The sequence below is a fragment of the Triplophysa rosa genome, linkage group LG10 (genome assembly GCF_024868665.1).
Source record: "Triplophysa rosa linkage group LG10, Trosa_1v2, whole genome shotgun sequence".
NCBI lineage: Eukaryota > Metazoa > Chordata > Actinopteri > Cypriniformes > Nemacheilidae > Triplophysa > Triplophysa rosa.
In genome coordinates, this window is record NC_079899.1 from 19752093 (window position 1) to 19768690 (window position 16598).

Sequence of the window (16598 nt, forward strand, 5' to 3'; positions counted from 1 at the left end):
GGAAGTCATTTTAGAAATTGCCTCATATATAAACAGCCGACCAGCTTTCTACATTAACAAAATTAAAAATAATAATAAACGCCATTTTGCCTTGTTGAAGGTCATGGCAGAGCAGCTGGCTGAGAATTATCATCACATCTGGGCTGTGAAGAAACTGCAGGAACTGGAGAATAAAGGTGTGTGTTATTGATCTGACGCTGTGACAGATGATGCTGTAAATTTCATCAGTTTCCACAGCCACCTGCGTCTTACAGTGAAACAAGACAGTGAAATAGCTGTACTGTGGTGTGGAGGAGTCGATGTACACTGTGTAGCTATGGGTGGTCAAGAATATAAGAACAATGTTTCACTTTGATAGTGACCTTGGTTTTATATATATATATATATATATATATATACATTATGAAATATTGTATCTGTTTTTCACAATGTAAAACCAGTTGTTGCAAAATAAACCCTAAAAGGGTTTTGAAAGGGTTCCTTTTGGAATAATTGCTGACTGTGTGTTGTCCTGCATTTTAAATGGTTAATTATCCATATAATAACTGAACATTGAATTGACAGTTTTATGAAAGAAATAGAAGTGGTACTGTATGTGAGACGTACATGGCATGGGTGTTCAGTTGCCAGGGTGGTAGATCTTAAATACTGTATACAGTTTAACAGTATTATAGAAATGTATTGCAATCAATAATTGCAGAGAGTCTTCTAATAAAATATAATAAAAGAGCCCAGGACTCTCAAAAATGCAATTAAATCTAATGCATTTTTTCTTTCACAACACTTTTAACATTGCTGGTTCTGGTTGTCTCAAAGCCAAATTGGCAGTAAAACAGCGAATCTCTTTCTCCAGGAGGGGGCAGTCACCCACTACTCGTGCCTTACGATGCTCTGAACGTGAAAGATAAGAGCCGACTCAGAGACAAAGCTCAAGATGTTCTCAAGTTCTTCCACATCAATGGGTTCTTGGTGAGGAGGTGAGGACTCTTTGATGCCGAAAATTAGAATGAACACAATGCTTTTGAAGTGTCCATTTTACTTTCATTGACTGGATTCTCGCCCCACAGGAGCAGAAAGGTGGCAGATGTTGACTCTCCGAAGATCGCAAGCCGCTTTGCTTATGGTCTGCTCCAGCAAGCCCTGTGTCTCACGGAGCAAGCCCACCAGCGTTTACTGGAATTGGGTTAGACATATATTTTCCTGTTCCACCACCAGGGCCATACAGTATATGACTGTATTGCTTTTCAATAATAAGAATAATAATGACAACAACAACTATTATTATTATTATTATGATTGTTATAATAAATATTGTTTTTATAATTAATACTATATTATATATTAATAATTATTATTAATAATAATATTAATACTAATGCTACTACTACTACTCCTAATAATAATAATAAAAATATATAAATAATAATGATTTAATATCATAATAAATAAATAATTTTAAATAGGGGTGTAACAATATTATCGATATCGTGTTATCGCAAAATGGTCTCAATATTATCGTGGTCACATGACTGTATGAGACTATAGGTCTTCTGTGCCTAACAGAGAATGTTAGAAAAAATAATAGATGTTACCTTTGGCAAGGTCCATCTGGTGCAATTATTTTATTTTATAAAAGGGATTTTTAGGTCATTTGACCCGTCTCTATAACTCATACCTCAGTTATGATTAGAGGATTAAAAAAGTGGATGCTTATGGCACGCTTCCAAGTCATCATTTGTCATTTTAAAAATTGCAATAAATATAGTACCGTGGACTTTATACCGAAGTATTATCGTACGGTGAGATTTTGATATTGTTACATACCCAATTTTAAAGGATTGGAATCTGCAAGGGATGTTAAACAGTTCACTTAATAAGATTTGCTTGCCCATATGACTTTCTTTTATGAAATACAATATAAAACATACTTTCTCCTAATGGAACCTGTGTATGTCATGTTTTATATTTTCTAGATGTTGCACAGGCCCGAGGGCAGATTAATAGGACTCAGAAAATATCCCATGAAGAACTAATTTTCTTCATTAAGGTCAGACATCTTTCACATTCCAGACATTTGGCTCAGAACGTTCTGTTAAATTAATCACAGCCTTGCAGATGAAATACTTGCTTAAATAACTGCCTGATTTAATCTCCAGACAACCATAAAATGCATTTTTCAGCTTCGACACACAGCAAATCTGTATTTTGTCTGTTGGGGCAGTGTATTGTATTCTGTGTGTTTAAAGAGTACATAACATGAGATCATGAAAATTACATTTCATGCAGTGTGTAATGTTGCCGTGTTTGAAAGTAAGCAGTCTGCCAAGTTGTAAATCCGAAGGTGAATGAATAACAAAGTTATTGGCTTGGAAAAAAGAGAGTTGACTCTGAATCACGCAAACGAGTCTTCCCTAGTCCGATTCACTAACCGCCGTGGATTTACTTCACTAAATATAGTCTCCGCCTACGTTTTGCTAGGACTGCCCGCGAAAACTTCACTCTTCTCCCCCAAACACTGAAGCTCGTGAGCCTCACTCGCGGTAGACCAATCACAGCAGACTAGACCATCTGACCAATCACACCAGACTAGGCTAGCGGAAAGGAGGGGATTAGACAGATGAATCGCGCAACGAACCATTTGAGAGTCAGATAAGAATAATTACCTATTATTACGAAATAATAGTGTTTTTACACCTTCTCTGTACATAAACTTGTTGTTGGACATTCTCTAAACCAAAGTAGGACCTTAAAAATCCCTAGTTATATACTCTTTAACAAAAGTCTCAGCTTGTGTAAAGAGATGACATGTACACGGTCGAACCGTAACTGTCATAATTCATTTGTGTACGTGCAGATAATAATGGGTTTTGGTGTTTGTCTATATGAACATCATTGAGGGTCATGTCACTGCCAGTCTCGTCATCGATTACATGTCATGTTTCGCTTTGCTTGATGATATCTGCTCCTGTTCTCAGATGATATTCTGCCGGCCAGTTAAAAGGCTTTCATTCCTACACGAAGATCAATAAATGTGGTCAGCAGTTCCCTGACCGCCACACAACCATCAATCTCATTAATGTGTACTAAAAATGTTCACTTTCAAGCCAGAAACTCCTGGCTGTATTATCTTAATGGTGCATTTCTTTATTCATGTCTTAGTTTGCATATATTTTTTTTTTTCTCTTCCAGATTTTATTACCACTGGTAGATCAATACTTCAAAAATCACTATGTCTACTTCTCCACTGTCATGTCTTCTCTGAAAGACAGTTGCCAAGCCTCCAACAAAGAAAAAGAGATGGTCACCAGGTACTTAGTGAAAACGGATTACTGTGAGAGCGAATTGTAAGGAATGAAATTATTCTTGTAATGATTGTGAATCTGCAGTTCAGGTTTCTTCATGATTTCATTATGATGATTATTTTATAGAATTTTATTATAGAATTTTATTATATTTTATTGAATTAATTTTATTATTGCCACTAGGTTGACCATGGTTTCAATTGAACTTAGGTCCCAAAAAATAATTTGTGTCTTTGTGCACAAGGTACAGTAGAGGTACAGTAGAAGAAACGTTAATGGAACCAAATGTCATGAGATGGTTGTTTTTCAGAGCCAAAATGATTTTCTTGAGTCACAACTCCAGTAACAGCTGCAAGTGTACATGTATGACAGATTGCATTTCTATGAGACTTTGTTGCCATGTTCACCTTTGCTACACTGTCATTGTGTATTTTCTGTTCCATCCATCTTGTTGTTTTCCATTCATTATCCTCATTTCATCTCTCTTACATTCTGTCTCCTGTTATTCTCTAGTTTATTCTGTAAACTTGGAGCTCTAGCCAGACGCAGAATCTCTCTGTTTGGTAAGGGTTGGTGTGGATATTTTCTTTCTTTCTTTCTTTCTTTCTTTCTTTCTTTCTTTCTTTCTTTCTTTCTTTCTTTCTTTCTTTCTTTCTTTCTTTCTTTCTTTCTTTCTTTCTTTCTTTCTTTCTTTCTTTCTTTCTTTCTTTCTTTCTTTCTTTCTTTCTTTCTTTCTTTCTGTCTCTCTCTCTCTCTCTCTCTCTCTGAATTCTTAACGTTAGTTAATGCATTAGCTAATACTTCTACAGCATACTTCTACTTCTGAACTCATGTCACTTTTTCACCTTCCTTCACTTCCTTTTTTCTAATTATACTGGAAAGCTGGTTCAGGTTATTTTGAACATTTTCATTTCGAGGCACTTCTTTATATTCAGATGCCGCAGTCTCTGAATGGTTCACTGCCATTGTTCACTTAGCCCAGTCTTGTAGTGCTGAGGTGAATGCTCACATACCTCATTAATTTTATTTGCCCGGCCTCCCTGGAAAACATAAATCAGAGGCTGCTGCTTTATCTGGATTACACTGAGCTCAATGCCATGCTTGCTCTTAGGAAATGATGCCCTTGCCGTGGTAAGCTGCCTACAAATCCTGGCACAGTCCCTGGACAGCAGGTACTTAACGCCAGTCAGTCTGTATGGTTCACTGATCTAACAATACACAAAATTTACTGCATGCCCTTCACCACAAATGCGTGGTCAAGTTATTATTTGAGTTGTTTTAATTTTGGTCTATACATTATAGGATTATTAATTAAGTGTTAATAATACAAGTATCAATTACGGAATGTGTAAGCATGACATTTTTAAATATAAAATAATAGATGAATAAAAAACAAATATATATTTATAATATATTTTTTTTATTTTCTATTTTATTGACACAAATAAGCCCCCATGTGTTGTTTTGACTCCTGAGTCGGTTGCTTGTTTCTAGGATGATAATGAAAACCGCTAGCGAATCTGTCAGGAGGTCGCTGTGGTCGTTTTTCGAAGCAGCGGCAGAGGATCTAGAGGTAACGGTGGAAAATGTGACCCAGGATAAGTACGGGCTAAACCGAGCCCAGAGCATGATGGACAGTGAGGTCGTAACATACACCACCAGCACCCTCATCCCAGTGCTGACCGCTCTCTTCCAGCAAGACTTTCACAGGCGGCATGAAGGAGGACTGATCGGTGAGTTGATCGAGTGGAAGGCAGAAGAAATAGATTAAAGAAAGCAGCAGCTAATTGAATGAATAATGAATAGATTAGTGTGTCATAAGATGAATGAACTGGAATGTAAATAGAGATTGTGGTAAAGCAGTGGAAAAATATTCAGGTTGAGCAAATTACTTCCCTTTCCACTTGCTTCTGTTTTGCCAGTCACTTCTTGTCTGCACAGGAAACGGTGTATTGAGACCCATGCTTGACCGCTTTGTTGTGCACCTGGCTTTGGGGGAGTACAATGTTAAAACTGTCCACGATTGTAAATTGACTACACTCAAAAAGGCCTTTCACCGTGACATTCTCTTACTGGGTTAGCCGAAAGGATCCATCAAAAATCCAAAGGAATCGAACGTGAGAGCATTTACTTTGAACAAGAGGTTTCCTGAGAAGCCCAACAACATTTGGTATTCCTTCACATATTGTTTTGCTCCAAGAATGTTTTTTTTTTGACCTTATATCACTTCTATAAACAACCATCCTCACGAGTCAGCCGTCGAAGTCTGTCTGCGTCAGTTCGCACAACTGCTGCGGGCCCCAGTGAGATAATAGTCTGCGGTTCGGCACGCTTGGAACGTCATTCGCTGAATCATTCATACCCGTATGTTTCTGCAATTTTGTTAGAAAAGCGTTCACTCATTTATTCATCTTTTCCAGTTGTACTGTTTTATGAATAAATTTTACACGCAGTTGGGCTGAATCGTGGCTTTTTGTTTTTACATGCCCCTCATGAATAGAGTGCTCACATAAAACTGTACTAGATGAAAGAAGATGAAGATTTGTTTTTCCACTCATGTGGAGCTAATTGCAAAACGTCCACTAAATGTGCTTTTTGTGCAGTCTTCTGTTTATATAGATTAGTTTTATAGTTACAAGTTGTTTTATTATTTTTTTTATAGTGGATGAAGTGCAGACCTATTGTTACAGGATCATCAGTTGTCTCTACATTCTTGGCACCTCTAATGGTACCTTCATTGAGAGGTAATATTCAAATATGTTGTCTTATGTTTTATGATTTATTTATTTACTTAATGTTATTATCTGGTTATATTTTATTTTTGACTTGTAGCTCAGTCTGGCGTTCATGAAACATTTGCACTCCGTGGATATTACCTCATGTCTAGACCTGTGGTTCATCTGTCAATCAGTCTTTATTTTTGTTGTAATAGGCAGAGGTCTGTCCTTGGGGAGTGTCTGGCTGCATTATCTGCAGCGTTTCCCTTGTGTTTCTTGGAACTGGATGACCTACGTTCCATCTCTGATATTACGACTAATGAAGAAAATGACGGTAAAAGCAAAACAAAGTGTGCACATTTACATAACTCTGCCGCCATACATGCTTATTAATGTTTGTGCGTGTTTTCTAGCCGAGAGAGCCTGTAGGCTCCTTCCCTCTTTGCAGGAAGCTTTCTCAGAGGTGGAAGAGCTGGCAGTAGCGGGGCCAGCTGCCCGCCACGCCCTTTTAACAAGAGTTACGGAGGTGACACTTCCTCTATTATGTAGCTATATTTCTCGATGGGGAGAGGCTGAAAAACATTCATCCGAGGATGGCTACTGTTCTTCTGTCACCCCACAACACTCTAATGCCCTACTGGGTCACATCCTTTCCACCATCAACGCCCACCTCGGGGCGGCATATAGTGCTTGGATGAAACGGCTTGCAGGTAAGTAAGGCACAAATTATTACGTTGGAAAGTACATAACCAATCACAAAGCATGTATATTTCTTTAAGTGTTTGGCCAGCCAATCATCAGCAAGGCAGAGGAACACCTCTTAAAGAGTCACTTCCTACCTCTGATGGAAAAGCTGAGGAAGAGGGCGGAGTCAGTGCTTCTGGAGGAGGAGCATTTGAAGACAGAGGGACGTGTTGATGTCTCGGAGCAAGAGTTAGACATCCAGGAAAGGTTTACAGTGTTGGTACAAGATATCTACGCATTTTACCCTTTACTGATTCCATTTATAGACCTCCACAGGTGAGAAACTGTGCTTGTTAGCTATTGTAGGATGTATTCATCATATTACTGCCAACTGGTGTTTTCAATTCATTCTGGTCTGATTGGTGAATTTCTGGTGTCCAGAGTGAGATGGCTGAGAGAGGTGAACGCAGATGCTGAGAAGCTTTTCTGCCTTGTAGCTGAAGTCTTCTTTTTCTGGGCTAAATCTCATGTTAGCACCCTCACACATCATACTGTGTTCCTGTAGCTCAACGGTTAGACCATTGCATTAGCTACACAAAGGTCAGGGATTTTCTCCAAAGTAAACACATATTTAAAAGAAAAAATATATTGATTGAATGTACTGTAAGTCACTTTGGATAAGTGTCTGCCAAATTCATACAGTATATGTAAATCTAATACACTCCTGAACAAAATCTTAAGACCGGGGGAAACATTACAAGTATTCACATTTCTCGCTGGTGGATCGTAACCAGGTTATAAGTACTGCTTCAAAATGCCAAAACAAGAAACAGCAGCAAGAGACAAAAAAACAGAGTGGGCAATTTATTGAAAACTTCATTCACTCTGATGAGAAAAAATTTAACCTGGACGGTCCTGATGGCTTCCAACGTTACTGGTATGACAGGGAGATCCCATTGGAGATGTTTTCTATGCGGCACAGTGTTGGAGGCTCCATCATGATCTGGGGTGCTTTTTCCTTCAATGGGAAAATGGAGCTTCAGGTTGTGCAGGGCCATCAAACGGCGGCTGGCTATGTGGACATGTTGCAGCGGGCATCCCTCTTGACTGAGGGCCCTCGTCTGTGCGGTAATGACTGGGTCTTTCAACAGGACAACGCTGCAGTTCACAACGCCCGCCTGACAAAGGACTTCTTCCAGGAGAATAACGTCACTCTTTTGGACTATCCTGCATGTTCCCCTGATCTAAATCCCGTTGAGAACGTTTGGGGATGGATGGCAAGGGATGTTTACAAAAACGGACGTCAGTTCCAGAACGTGGAGCCATCTTCACTACATGGAGAAACGTTGCCACCTGGGAACAGTCGCATCAAGCATGCCTAAACGAGTGTTTGAAGTGATCAACAAGAACGGTGGGGCTACTCACTACTGAGTCCATTTTTTACACTTTTAGTTCTGTTGTGGGTTTTTTTTAGGTTATGGTCTTAATCTTTTGATCAGCTGATGAACAGCCTGTTTGAGTTTAAATGAAGTTTTCAATAAATTGCCTTCTCTCTGTTTTTTGTCTCTTCCTCCTGTTTCTTGTTTTGGCATTTTTAAGCAGTACTTACAACCTGGTTATGATCCACCAGCGAGAAATACGAATACTTTTAATGTTTCCCCCGGTCTTAAGATTTTGTTCAGGAGTGTATATACCACTTAATATACATGTATCATTAAAAATACACTTTCAAAATAAAAGCTTGATTTTATATGTAACTAACTATGTTTTTTACTTAAAAAAGGGCTGTCAAACGATTAATCATGATTAATCACATCCAGAATAAAAGTTTGTGTTGACACAATATAGCCTATGTCTGTGTGCACTGTGCAAATTAATTTTGTATTTGTAAACGCATACACATATATTATTAAGGAAAATATTTACATGTGTTTATTTATAGTTATAATTATAATAATTTAAAATAAATATAAACGTTTTTTTTAAATAAATATATGCATGTATGTGAATGTAATAAATACAAAACTATTATGCACAGTGCACAAACAAATATTATGTAAACACAAAGTTTTATTCTAGATGCGATTAATCGCAATTAATCGTTTGACAGCCCTACTTTAAAACTCTTTCTAAAAATGTTTTTTTTTAGAATTTCAAATGGGAGGAACAGAACTTCGTTGTTCAAAATGAAATTAACAACATGACATTTTTGATGAACGGCAGCAAAACTCGCATGGATAAGGTCTCATTTCATCTGTCCAATACTTGATTATTTGTTTTTTTTATTTTCCTTTCATTAACTCCCTGTATCACCTCTTGGCCTCTATGTAGTTCCTCTTTATCCCAGCCAAGTTGAATTTCCCCTCAATTAACACTTTTTACTCTGAAAATAAACTAATCTTTGGCCTGTAAACCTAGAAGCACACATGGAATTTTATAAACAGGTCATTATTTAACCCAAATATGCTGTTCAATAATATCGAATGAAACTGCGATTTTCCAAAAAGGGAGGGGTGTGTGAGCAGGAGAGGAGTAAGGTAAAGAGGAAGGGCGATCGATATTCGGCACACACCTCTCTTATTGTGGCCGCGCCGAAAAAACTTTTCTCGGTTGCCCTGAATGGATGTTGCCATGACGATCAGGGCCTAGTCGCCCTGGCCAAAAGCCGTTTCTCACAGGTATGGCTGCTGGTCATATTGATCAATAGTAACAATGTTGGTAAGATCAATGCATTTCTTATTTTGACAAATGTTGTAATTAATTAACCTGAAACATGAATGTGTTTCTAGAGAGACACGGAGGATGAGGTCAGGGAGTACATTCGAAACAGCCTGCAACCGGTGAGCTAGTAGACAGCCTGTGAATGTGCTGATAATGTCCTGTGAAACGGATATTCGAGACATCTCACCTCACTTGTTTTTCTTTTTTTTATCAGGATCTGTGTGAAAACATGGCAGATCCTGTCAGTGTTGAGAGGGTTTTAATCATCGCTCGTGTCCTTTACCACCTGGATCAGGTCGGGTCACAGATATAATCATTTATGCATTACATTTACACTATGAAGACATTTAAAGATGGCATTTTGGTAACCATTTAATGCCATTAGAGCTAGGGTAAGCAATGTTTAGTCTCAGTATCAACAATTATTTACTGTAAAAATCTTCTGTGGAACTGTACCATAAAATGTTTTTCCAATCATTGCATTCTGTCCAAAGTATTTGCATACATTTGTATGTATTTGCATCAGATTTATCAAAGTTTTTTTTCACTTTTATTAGTTAATTAATTTAGCTTTTATGTTTTAATATTTTTAGTTTTCATGTTATTTTTAGTTAAATTTTTAGCTAATTTGTTTTGTGATTTTATCATTTATTTGTTTATTTTTTATTGCTGTATAACCTTAGTTTTAGTTTAGTTTATATTTGTTATTAGTTAATCATTTTTGTGCCTCAAGTTAAACTTATTTTAGTTTCTTGCTGAGGCAACATATCTTATTTTTGTTTCATTTTCAAATAATATTTAGACCGATTCTTTTTATTTTTTATTTCAATAAATAGTAATTAAAAAGAGGGTTTAAATGGTTTTAGTTTTAGTCAACTATAATGGCTATAATGACTTCTGACTGAGTATTTATAGTTTATTGTAGTTTTATTACAATTCTTAATTAGCTTTAATTTTTATATTTTTTGTTATTATTTTAGTTAAATTTATATTTAGTTAATAAACTCTCTCAACTTTTGCTGGGTGTACATTTCACATTTTTGTTAGTGTAATTTTTTCAAATATATATTTTTTAAATATATATAATATATAATTATGTTTCTGAAGGGGATCTTCTTCCCTTTTCTGCATTAAAGCTCACTTGCTATTGCTAGTCACCAAGAGTATGTGTCACGGTCCTACCTTCTTGTTTATGAATTTCTAGTCATGTGGCAGGATCGGGACAGAGCCCTTAGGTTTTATGTGGAGAGAATCATATTATTGTCTATCTTAACATACTGTAATATGCGTTCTCTCCAGTGTCTTGTCATTGGCCCCGCCCCTCTCGTTTCATGTATTGCCTCCCTGCCGTGTCTTATGTTCCACACCTGCCCTCGCTCGTTATCCTTCGTTTGTCTTACCTATAAATGCCCTCATGTATCTTTGTCCTGTGCTCGTGTATTGTACTGTGTATGTACCGTGTACGTGTATCTAGTGCTTACCTTATGTTCTTCGTGCTTGTATGCCCATTCATCGTTCCCGTACTTACCCTTGTGTCTGTTAGATCTGTGAGTGTTTCCCGTTTGCCTTTTTGCTTTTACCTCGTGTCCTGTTTTAGATTTAGTTCTGTTTCTTGCCCCCTCGTGGGAAGTGTTTTGTTTTGATTTCTTGTTTTGTTTCCGTGTATGTAGTTCCGGTTTTGTTTTGCACCCCATCGTGGGTTTTTGTTTTATATATTAAAGCATTGTTTTAACAACTCTTTACCGCTGCCTGCATCTGGGTTCTTCCTCCACTCCACACCCATTCGTGACAGTATGTCTCCAGCTTTGACTGATATTGTTATTTGTGACCCTGGATCACAAAACCAGTCTTAAGTAGCACAGGAATTTTTGTCAATGGCCAACAAAACATTGTATAGGTCCAAATTATCGATTTTTCTTTTATGCCACAAATCATTAGGATATTAAATAAAAATCATGTTCCATGAAGATATTTTGTAAATTTTCTACCGTAAATGTATCAAAACTTTATTTTTGTGAGTAATAAGCAATGCAAAGTACTTACAGCCATTGCACATTGAGTCCGAAATTTGCGTCTGAAATTTCCACACGTTAAAAAATAAATACGACCTCATGTTGTGTCAATCACATTTACACACTGCTTCCGATATTTTCGTCCGTCATAAAAAGATTCGGACTGGGTTCGATTTTCTGCGTTTTTCGCATCTGTAGCAAGCATTTTGAGAGGCGTTTTGACAATCCAGAGACACCGTACATACGAGTGGCAAATGCGAAAAAACGCATACGAGAAAATTTCGGACTGTATGTGTATGTGTGTAAGACCTTTAATTTGGACAACTTTAAAGGCACCCTCAGATTCCAGAGTTTTAAATAGTTGTATCTTGGCCACATATTGCCTTATCCTAACAAACAATACATCAATGGAAAGCTTATTTATCCAGCATTTTGAAAAATTGACACATCTGACTGGTTTTGTTGTCCAGGGTCAGATTTTACCAAACTATTTTTATAGTAATCATCAATTGTTTGATTGTGATCAGGTGGAACACCCTCAGAAGATGAAGAGGGCTGTTTGGCATAAGATGCTTTCCAAACAGAGGAAGCGGGCTGTAGTGGCGTGCTTGAGAATGGCTCCTTTGTACAATCTGCCCAGGTATTTAGTGAAAGACATAATGACAAGCATTATGAATTATGACAAGTCCATTTGCTGTTCAAATTGCATTATTAATTTTCTGAGTGATAACATCTGAAGGGCTGTTGTTGAATGAGCACTCGGTTAAAGAGGACATTTTGTCATTGTTATGTTTCAATAGATTGAATCTAATGTTAATGACTTGACTTAATGTGATATTTGTCTTCTTCTGCAGGCACAAAGCGGGAAACCTCTTCCTTCAGGGATACGAGCGAGTCTGGCTACAGAACACATGTGGCTCACCTGAGGATAGACTGATTGAAGATTTAGCTGTGAGGCTGTTTTGCCCGATCGTGCTTGACTATCATTTGTCATTTTTCATGTGAATTTTATACCTTGAACTATTTTGGGATGGATTCTGTGTTAAATAAAATGCTTTTTTACCCATCAGAAAGCAGCTCGTGTAGAGATTGTAAAAGAGGGAACGAAGCAAAGCAAAATGATTGATCCGCTTTGTCATCTTATAAATCTCTTCAGACGAAGTGCATTGACTGAGAGGAGGTTTGTGTGTATGTGTGAGTCTGTGTTTGATGGTTTTATGTGTTTGTGTGGTTGTGTGTGTAGATCCTCCCCACTGAAAAGACTGACTTAAACCAGCGCAAATTACTGTGCTTCTCCAGAATGGTCAACCAGAATGATTTTTCTAGTTAAGCTAGTCAAATAAATAAAGGAACACCAGTATTCCAAAAAAGTTTTCCTGTAATGACTTTAAAATCTTCACTAGAATTGGAGGTTATGTGTTGTACCCTTGAAGCCGGTAAGACTGTGATGATGTCAGATTTTGTCACAAGACAAAGCAGGTGTCACAAAGCCCATTTCAAGCCTTAACTCAATTTTGAGTAAATGTGTAGTTACTGCTCTTTGCCTTTGTAGGGCAGTATTGCGATATCAAAGTTTTTTAAAACAATGCTATCAGTGAAATTCAACTTAAATATTGTTTATTTTGTGTTTTTTTTGGACAATGAATCACGTGCAAACTACAAGTTAAGCTTTCCTGTGGCTCAGTGGTTAGAGCATGGCGCTAGCAATGCCAATGTCATGGGTTCGATCCTAGGTGATTTCACATAGTCAGAAACAAAAATGTATAGTACAATGCAATGCAATGCAAGTCGCTTTGGATGAAAGCGTCTGCCAAAAAAAAAAATTGGGCAACTTTGGAGTAGCCTATGTACTGTAACTAAAGTGCTAAAGGCTCCTAAAGTGATAGTTCATCAAAAAAATCTGTGATCATTTGTTCACACACAGCAAAATCGCCAGTGTTAAAAAGGGTCAAATTAACTCTCACAGTGTTTATATAATCCACACTTTGAGAGTGTGGATTATATACGTATACACTGTGAGTGTTAATTTGACCTTTTTTACACTGGCGATTTTACTGTGCACCCATACCTTTCCAAACGTGTATGATTTTCTTTCTTATGCAGAACACAGAAGAAGATATTTTGAGAAATGTCTCATTGGTTTTGTGTACATACAATGGAAGTCAATGGGGGACGGTGTTGTTTGGTTATCAATGTTTTTCAAAATTCTTTTATGAATTTTCAATAAAAGAAAGATTCTTTTATTTTCTGCATAAGAAAAAAAGTCATGTCAAGTTTGAAATGCAACAGGGAGAGTAAATATTTTTGGGTGAACTATCCATTTAAGGCTTTTCACACTTGAAATGGTTAATCCCGGGTTATTCTAAACCCCAGGTTATCTGTTTCACGTTTCACACTTCTTATAATTTACCAGGGGTTAAGAGGTAACCCTGGGTATTCATATCCTGATGTTTGACACTGTACATCACCATACATTTACATTTATGCATTTGGCAGATTTGGCCCTTTTTTCCAAAGGGACTTACATTGCATTGTGTTATACGTTTGCATTGTGTTATACACATTGCAAAAATGATGCCTCGCAAATCCTTATTGGCTGTGTTAAAGCCTCCTAAGATGTTACTTACTCAAATAAGTAAAATACTCAAAGGATTGTTTACAGTTTTTGATTGGGTGTCCGTTGCTAAGCGTCTGGTCGTATCATTCTACCCCCGCTTCGTTTCACACTGCACACTGCACAATGCGGGGTTAACCCTGCAAAAGCGGTGTTAACCCTGGGGATAACCCCGCTTCAAAATTACAAGTGTTTAGGGTTTAGAATGAAGATAACCCGGGGTTAAGTGCAGTGTGAAAAGCCCTTATATGTGTCGTTTTAACACAACATTAATGTCACACTCCTAACGGCCAATGTTTACTTTCTTTTTTTTAGTAAACTAGAAGAGGATGGTCTGTACATATGCTATGGCAACATCATGGCCAGGGTAAGAGCTGCTGTTGGGTCTTATCACATTTCCACTGCAAGATTCACAAAAACCTAGCTGACCTGTAACGTCCTTACAGAGTTGCCACAGCGAGGAAGACCAGTATGAAGATGAGCTGAAAACATTTGAGGTCAGCAAAGGGAAACCGAAAGGGTTCTGGGACAGTTTGTCTGATTTGGTATCAATTTATTTTAGAAGAAAGAGACAGACTTGGAGAAGCAGAAGATGCTGGCGTGTTACACGTCCGCCGCATTAATTACATAATGCGTGATTGACTACAGAAAAATGGGCCTAGGAACAGTTGGTGTGGTTTATTTCTTTGTGAATTGATTCACTAATTGATTTTGCAGGAAAAAGAGATTGAGAAGCAGAGGCTGCTGTTTCAGCAGGCCCGACTACATGAACGCGGAGCTGCCGAGATGGTCTTACAGAACCTCAGCGCCAGCAGAGGTATCAGTCTGAACTCATGGGTGGAATTGGGGTTGATTTACATGAACTGTCTGCATTCTAGACCCAAATTTCTTCAGATTAAGAGATGCAAATTGATAAACAGTGCAAAGTCAAACTCAAAACTATTACTATTTTAATATCTTTAGTCGACTCAGTTTTGTTTAGTCAGTGGAGTTTTCTGACTTGTTTTCTATGCTCAAATGTTATTCTGTGTTTTATGAACTAGGTGAAATGGGACCCATGGTGGCAGCCACTTTGAAGCTTGGCATCGCATTATTAAATGGAGGAAATACTTTGGTCCAGCAAGTGGGTTTGAAAATGGGCTCACCAATATGATACAAAAGGTTTTGACATTGGTTTGGATTATAAGCAACTTCTTGGTGCTCTGTTGTTGAATCCTTCCCATCACCTTTGAACTTCCAGAAGATGCTGGTTTACCTGAGGCAGAAGCGAGATGTGGCTTTCTTTCATAGTCTGGTCGGCCTGATGCAGTCTTGCAGGTTTGCTTTTATTTGCTAATGCATTCTGAAACTGAAAGCTCCTTAAAACGGCGAAGTGCTCATTTATCGCCTGTCACCCTAACTCCGTGTTGAATTTCAAAGTTTCTCGGTCTAATCGGCAGAAAGGACCATAGTTTTACATCACTTTTTTCCCCATCAATCTGTTCGTTTGCTATAGTGGAAGTGTCTGCTGAGTGTCTGTGTTAGTTTGTATAGAAGAGGGCTCTGTTTTTGATGTTGGTGATGTCATGTTTATGTCACAGTGTGCTGGATTTGAATGCGTTTGAGAGGCAGATCAAAGCCGAGAGTTTAGGAGTGGGCGCTGAAGACAATTCAGGTAAATCACTGACATATGACAGAGTACTTTATGAAGGGGTATATTTTTATTTTTATTGACCGTCTGCTGAATCTTTCTCTCTCTCTCTCTCTCTCTCTCTCTCTCTCTCTCTCCTCTCTCAGGTGATGGGGTAATGGCAGATGAACAGCTGACATGCGACCTTTTCCGATTCCTTCAGCTTCTTTGTGAGGGCCACAACACAGGTTTGTATGGATGTAGATTGAATATCTGTCATTGCTGCAGCTATTTTTATTCTGCATGTTATTTTTGATAAATGTGGATAGTCACAGCAGGCTGGCTACAAAAGTGTATTTACGTTTTGTTTGTTTGTTTTTCTATCCTTTAAAGAGAAACCAAATACACTTGTGCTACAGAAAACAAAGATGTTTTATTTCCCTAGACTTTCAGAATTACCTGAGGACTCAAACTGGAAACAACACAACAGTCAACATCATCATCTCTACTGTGGATTACTTACTCCGCGTCCAGGCGAGACAAACAGCTTCAACACAACTCTAAACACTAGTCTCTTAACCGTTTCATTTTGACTGTCTGTAATGTGGTTGAAAATGGGGTGACAAATGCATTTTTGCTGCTGTAAACTCGAAACAGCTAGACAGTTTGTAGCTGAATAATGTTTCCATTAACCATTCACTGCTGACAGGCCATCTCCATTTCTGTGTGTGATACTGAGAATGATGGATGGGTTCATATCTGCAGGAGTCCATCAGCGATTTCTACTGGTATTATTCAGGGAAGGATGTGATTGATGAACGTGGTCAGCATAACTTCTCCAAAGCCATCAGCGTGGCCAAGCAGGTGTTCAACACACTCACTGAATACATTCAGGTAAGTGCACATGAACAAAAACACATATTGTATATAAATGCGTCA

General features: G+C 37.9%; 1 protein-coding gene across 1 annotated transcript in view; it reads left to right on the plus strand.

Moving 5' to 3' along the window:
• Nucleotides 1-16598, plus strand: part of ryr2b (ryanodine receptor 2b (cardiac)) — a 49597-nt gene that overhangs the window by 23663 nt on the left and 9336 nt on the right. Inside the window, 29 exon segments of the mRNA XM_057343751.1 lie at nucleotides 101-176; nucleotides 854-977; nucleotides 1068-1183; nucleotides 1974-2047; nucleotides 3190-3308; nucleotides 3816-3865; nucleotides 4414-4474; nucleotides 4797-5035; nucleotides 5965-6046; nucleotides 6235-6371; nucleotides 6433-6729; nucleotides 6799-7039; nucleotides 7145-7232; nucleotides 8853-8945; nucleotides 9211-9381; nucleotides 9493-9539; nucleotides 9584-9719; nucleotides 11964-12076; nucleotides 12291-12408; nucleotides 12507-12616; nucleotides 14366-14417; nucleotides 14497-14547; nucleotides 14768-14867; nucleotides 15094-15173; nucleotides 15291-15367; nucleotides 15631-15726; nucleotides 15825-15907; nucleotides 16105-16193; nucleotides 16425-16553. Coding sequence (XP_057199734.1) covers nucleotides 101-176; nucleotides 854-977; nucleotides 1068-1183; nucleotides 1974-2047; nucleotides 3190-3308; nucleotides 3816-3865; nucleotides 4414-4474; nucleotides 4797-5035; nucleotides 5965-6046; nucleotides 6235-6371; nucleotides 6433-6729; nucleotides 6799-7039; nucleotides 7145-7232; nucleotides 8853-8945; nucleotides 9211-9381; nucleotides 9493-9539; nucleotides 9584-9719; nucleotides 11964-12076; nucleotides 12291-12408; nucleotides 12507-12616; nucleotides 14366-14417; nucleotides 14497-14547; nucleotides 14768-14867; nucleotides 15094-15173; nucleotides 15291-15367; nucleotides 15631-15726; nucleotides 15825-15907; nucleotides 16105-16193; nucleotides 16425-16553 — 3249 coding nt within the window.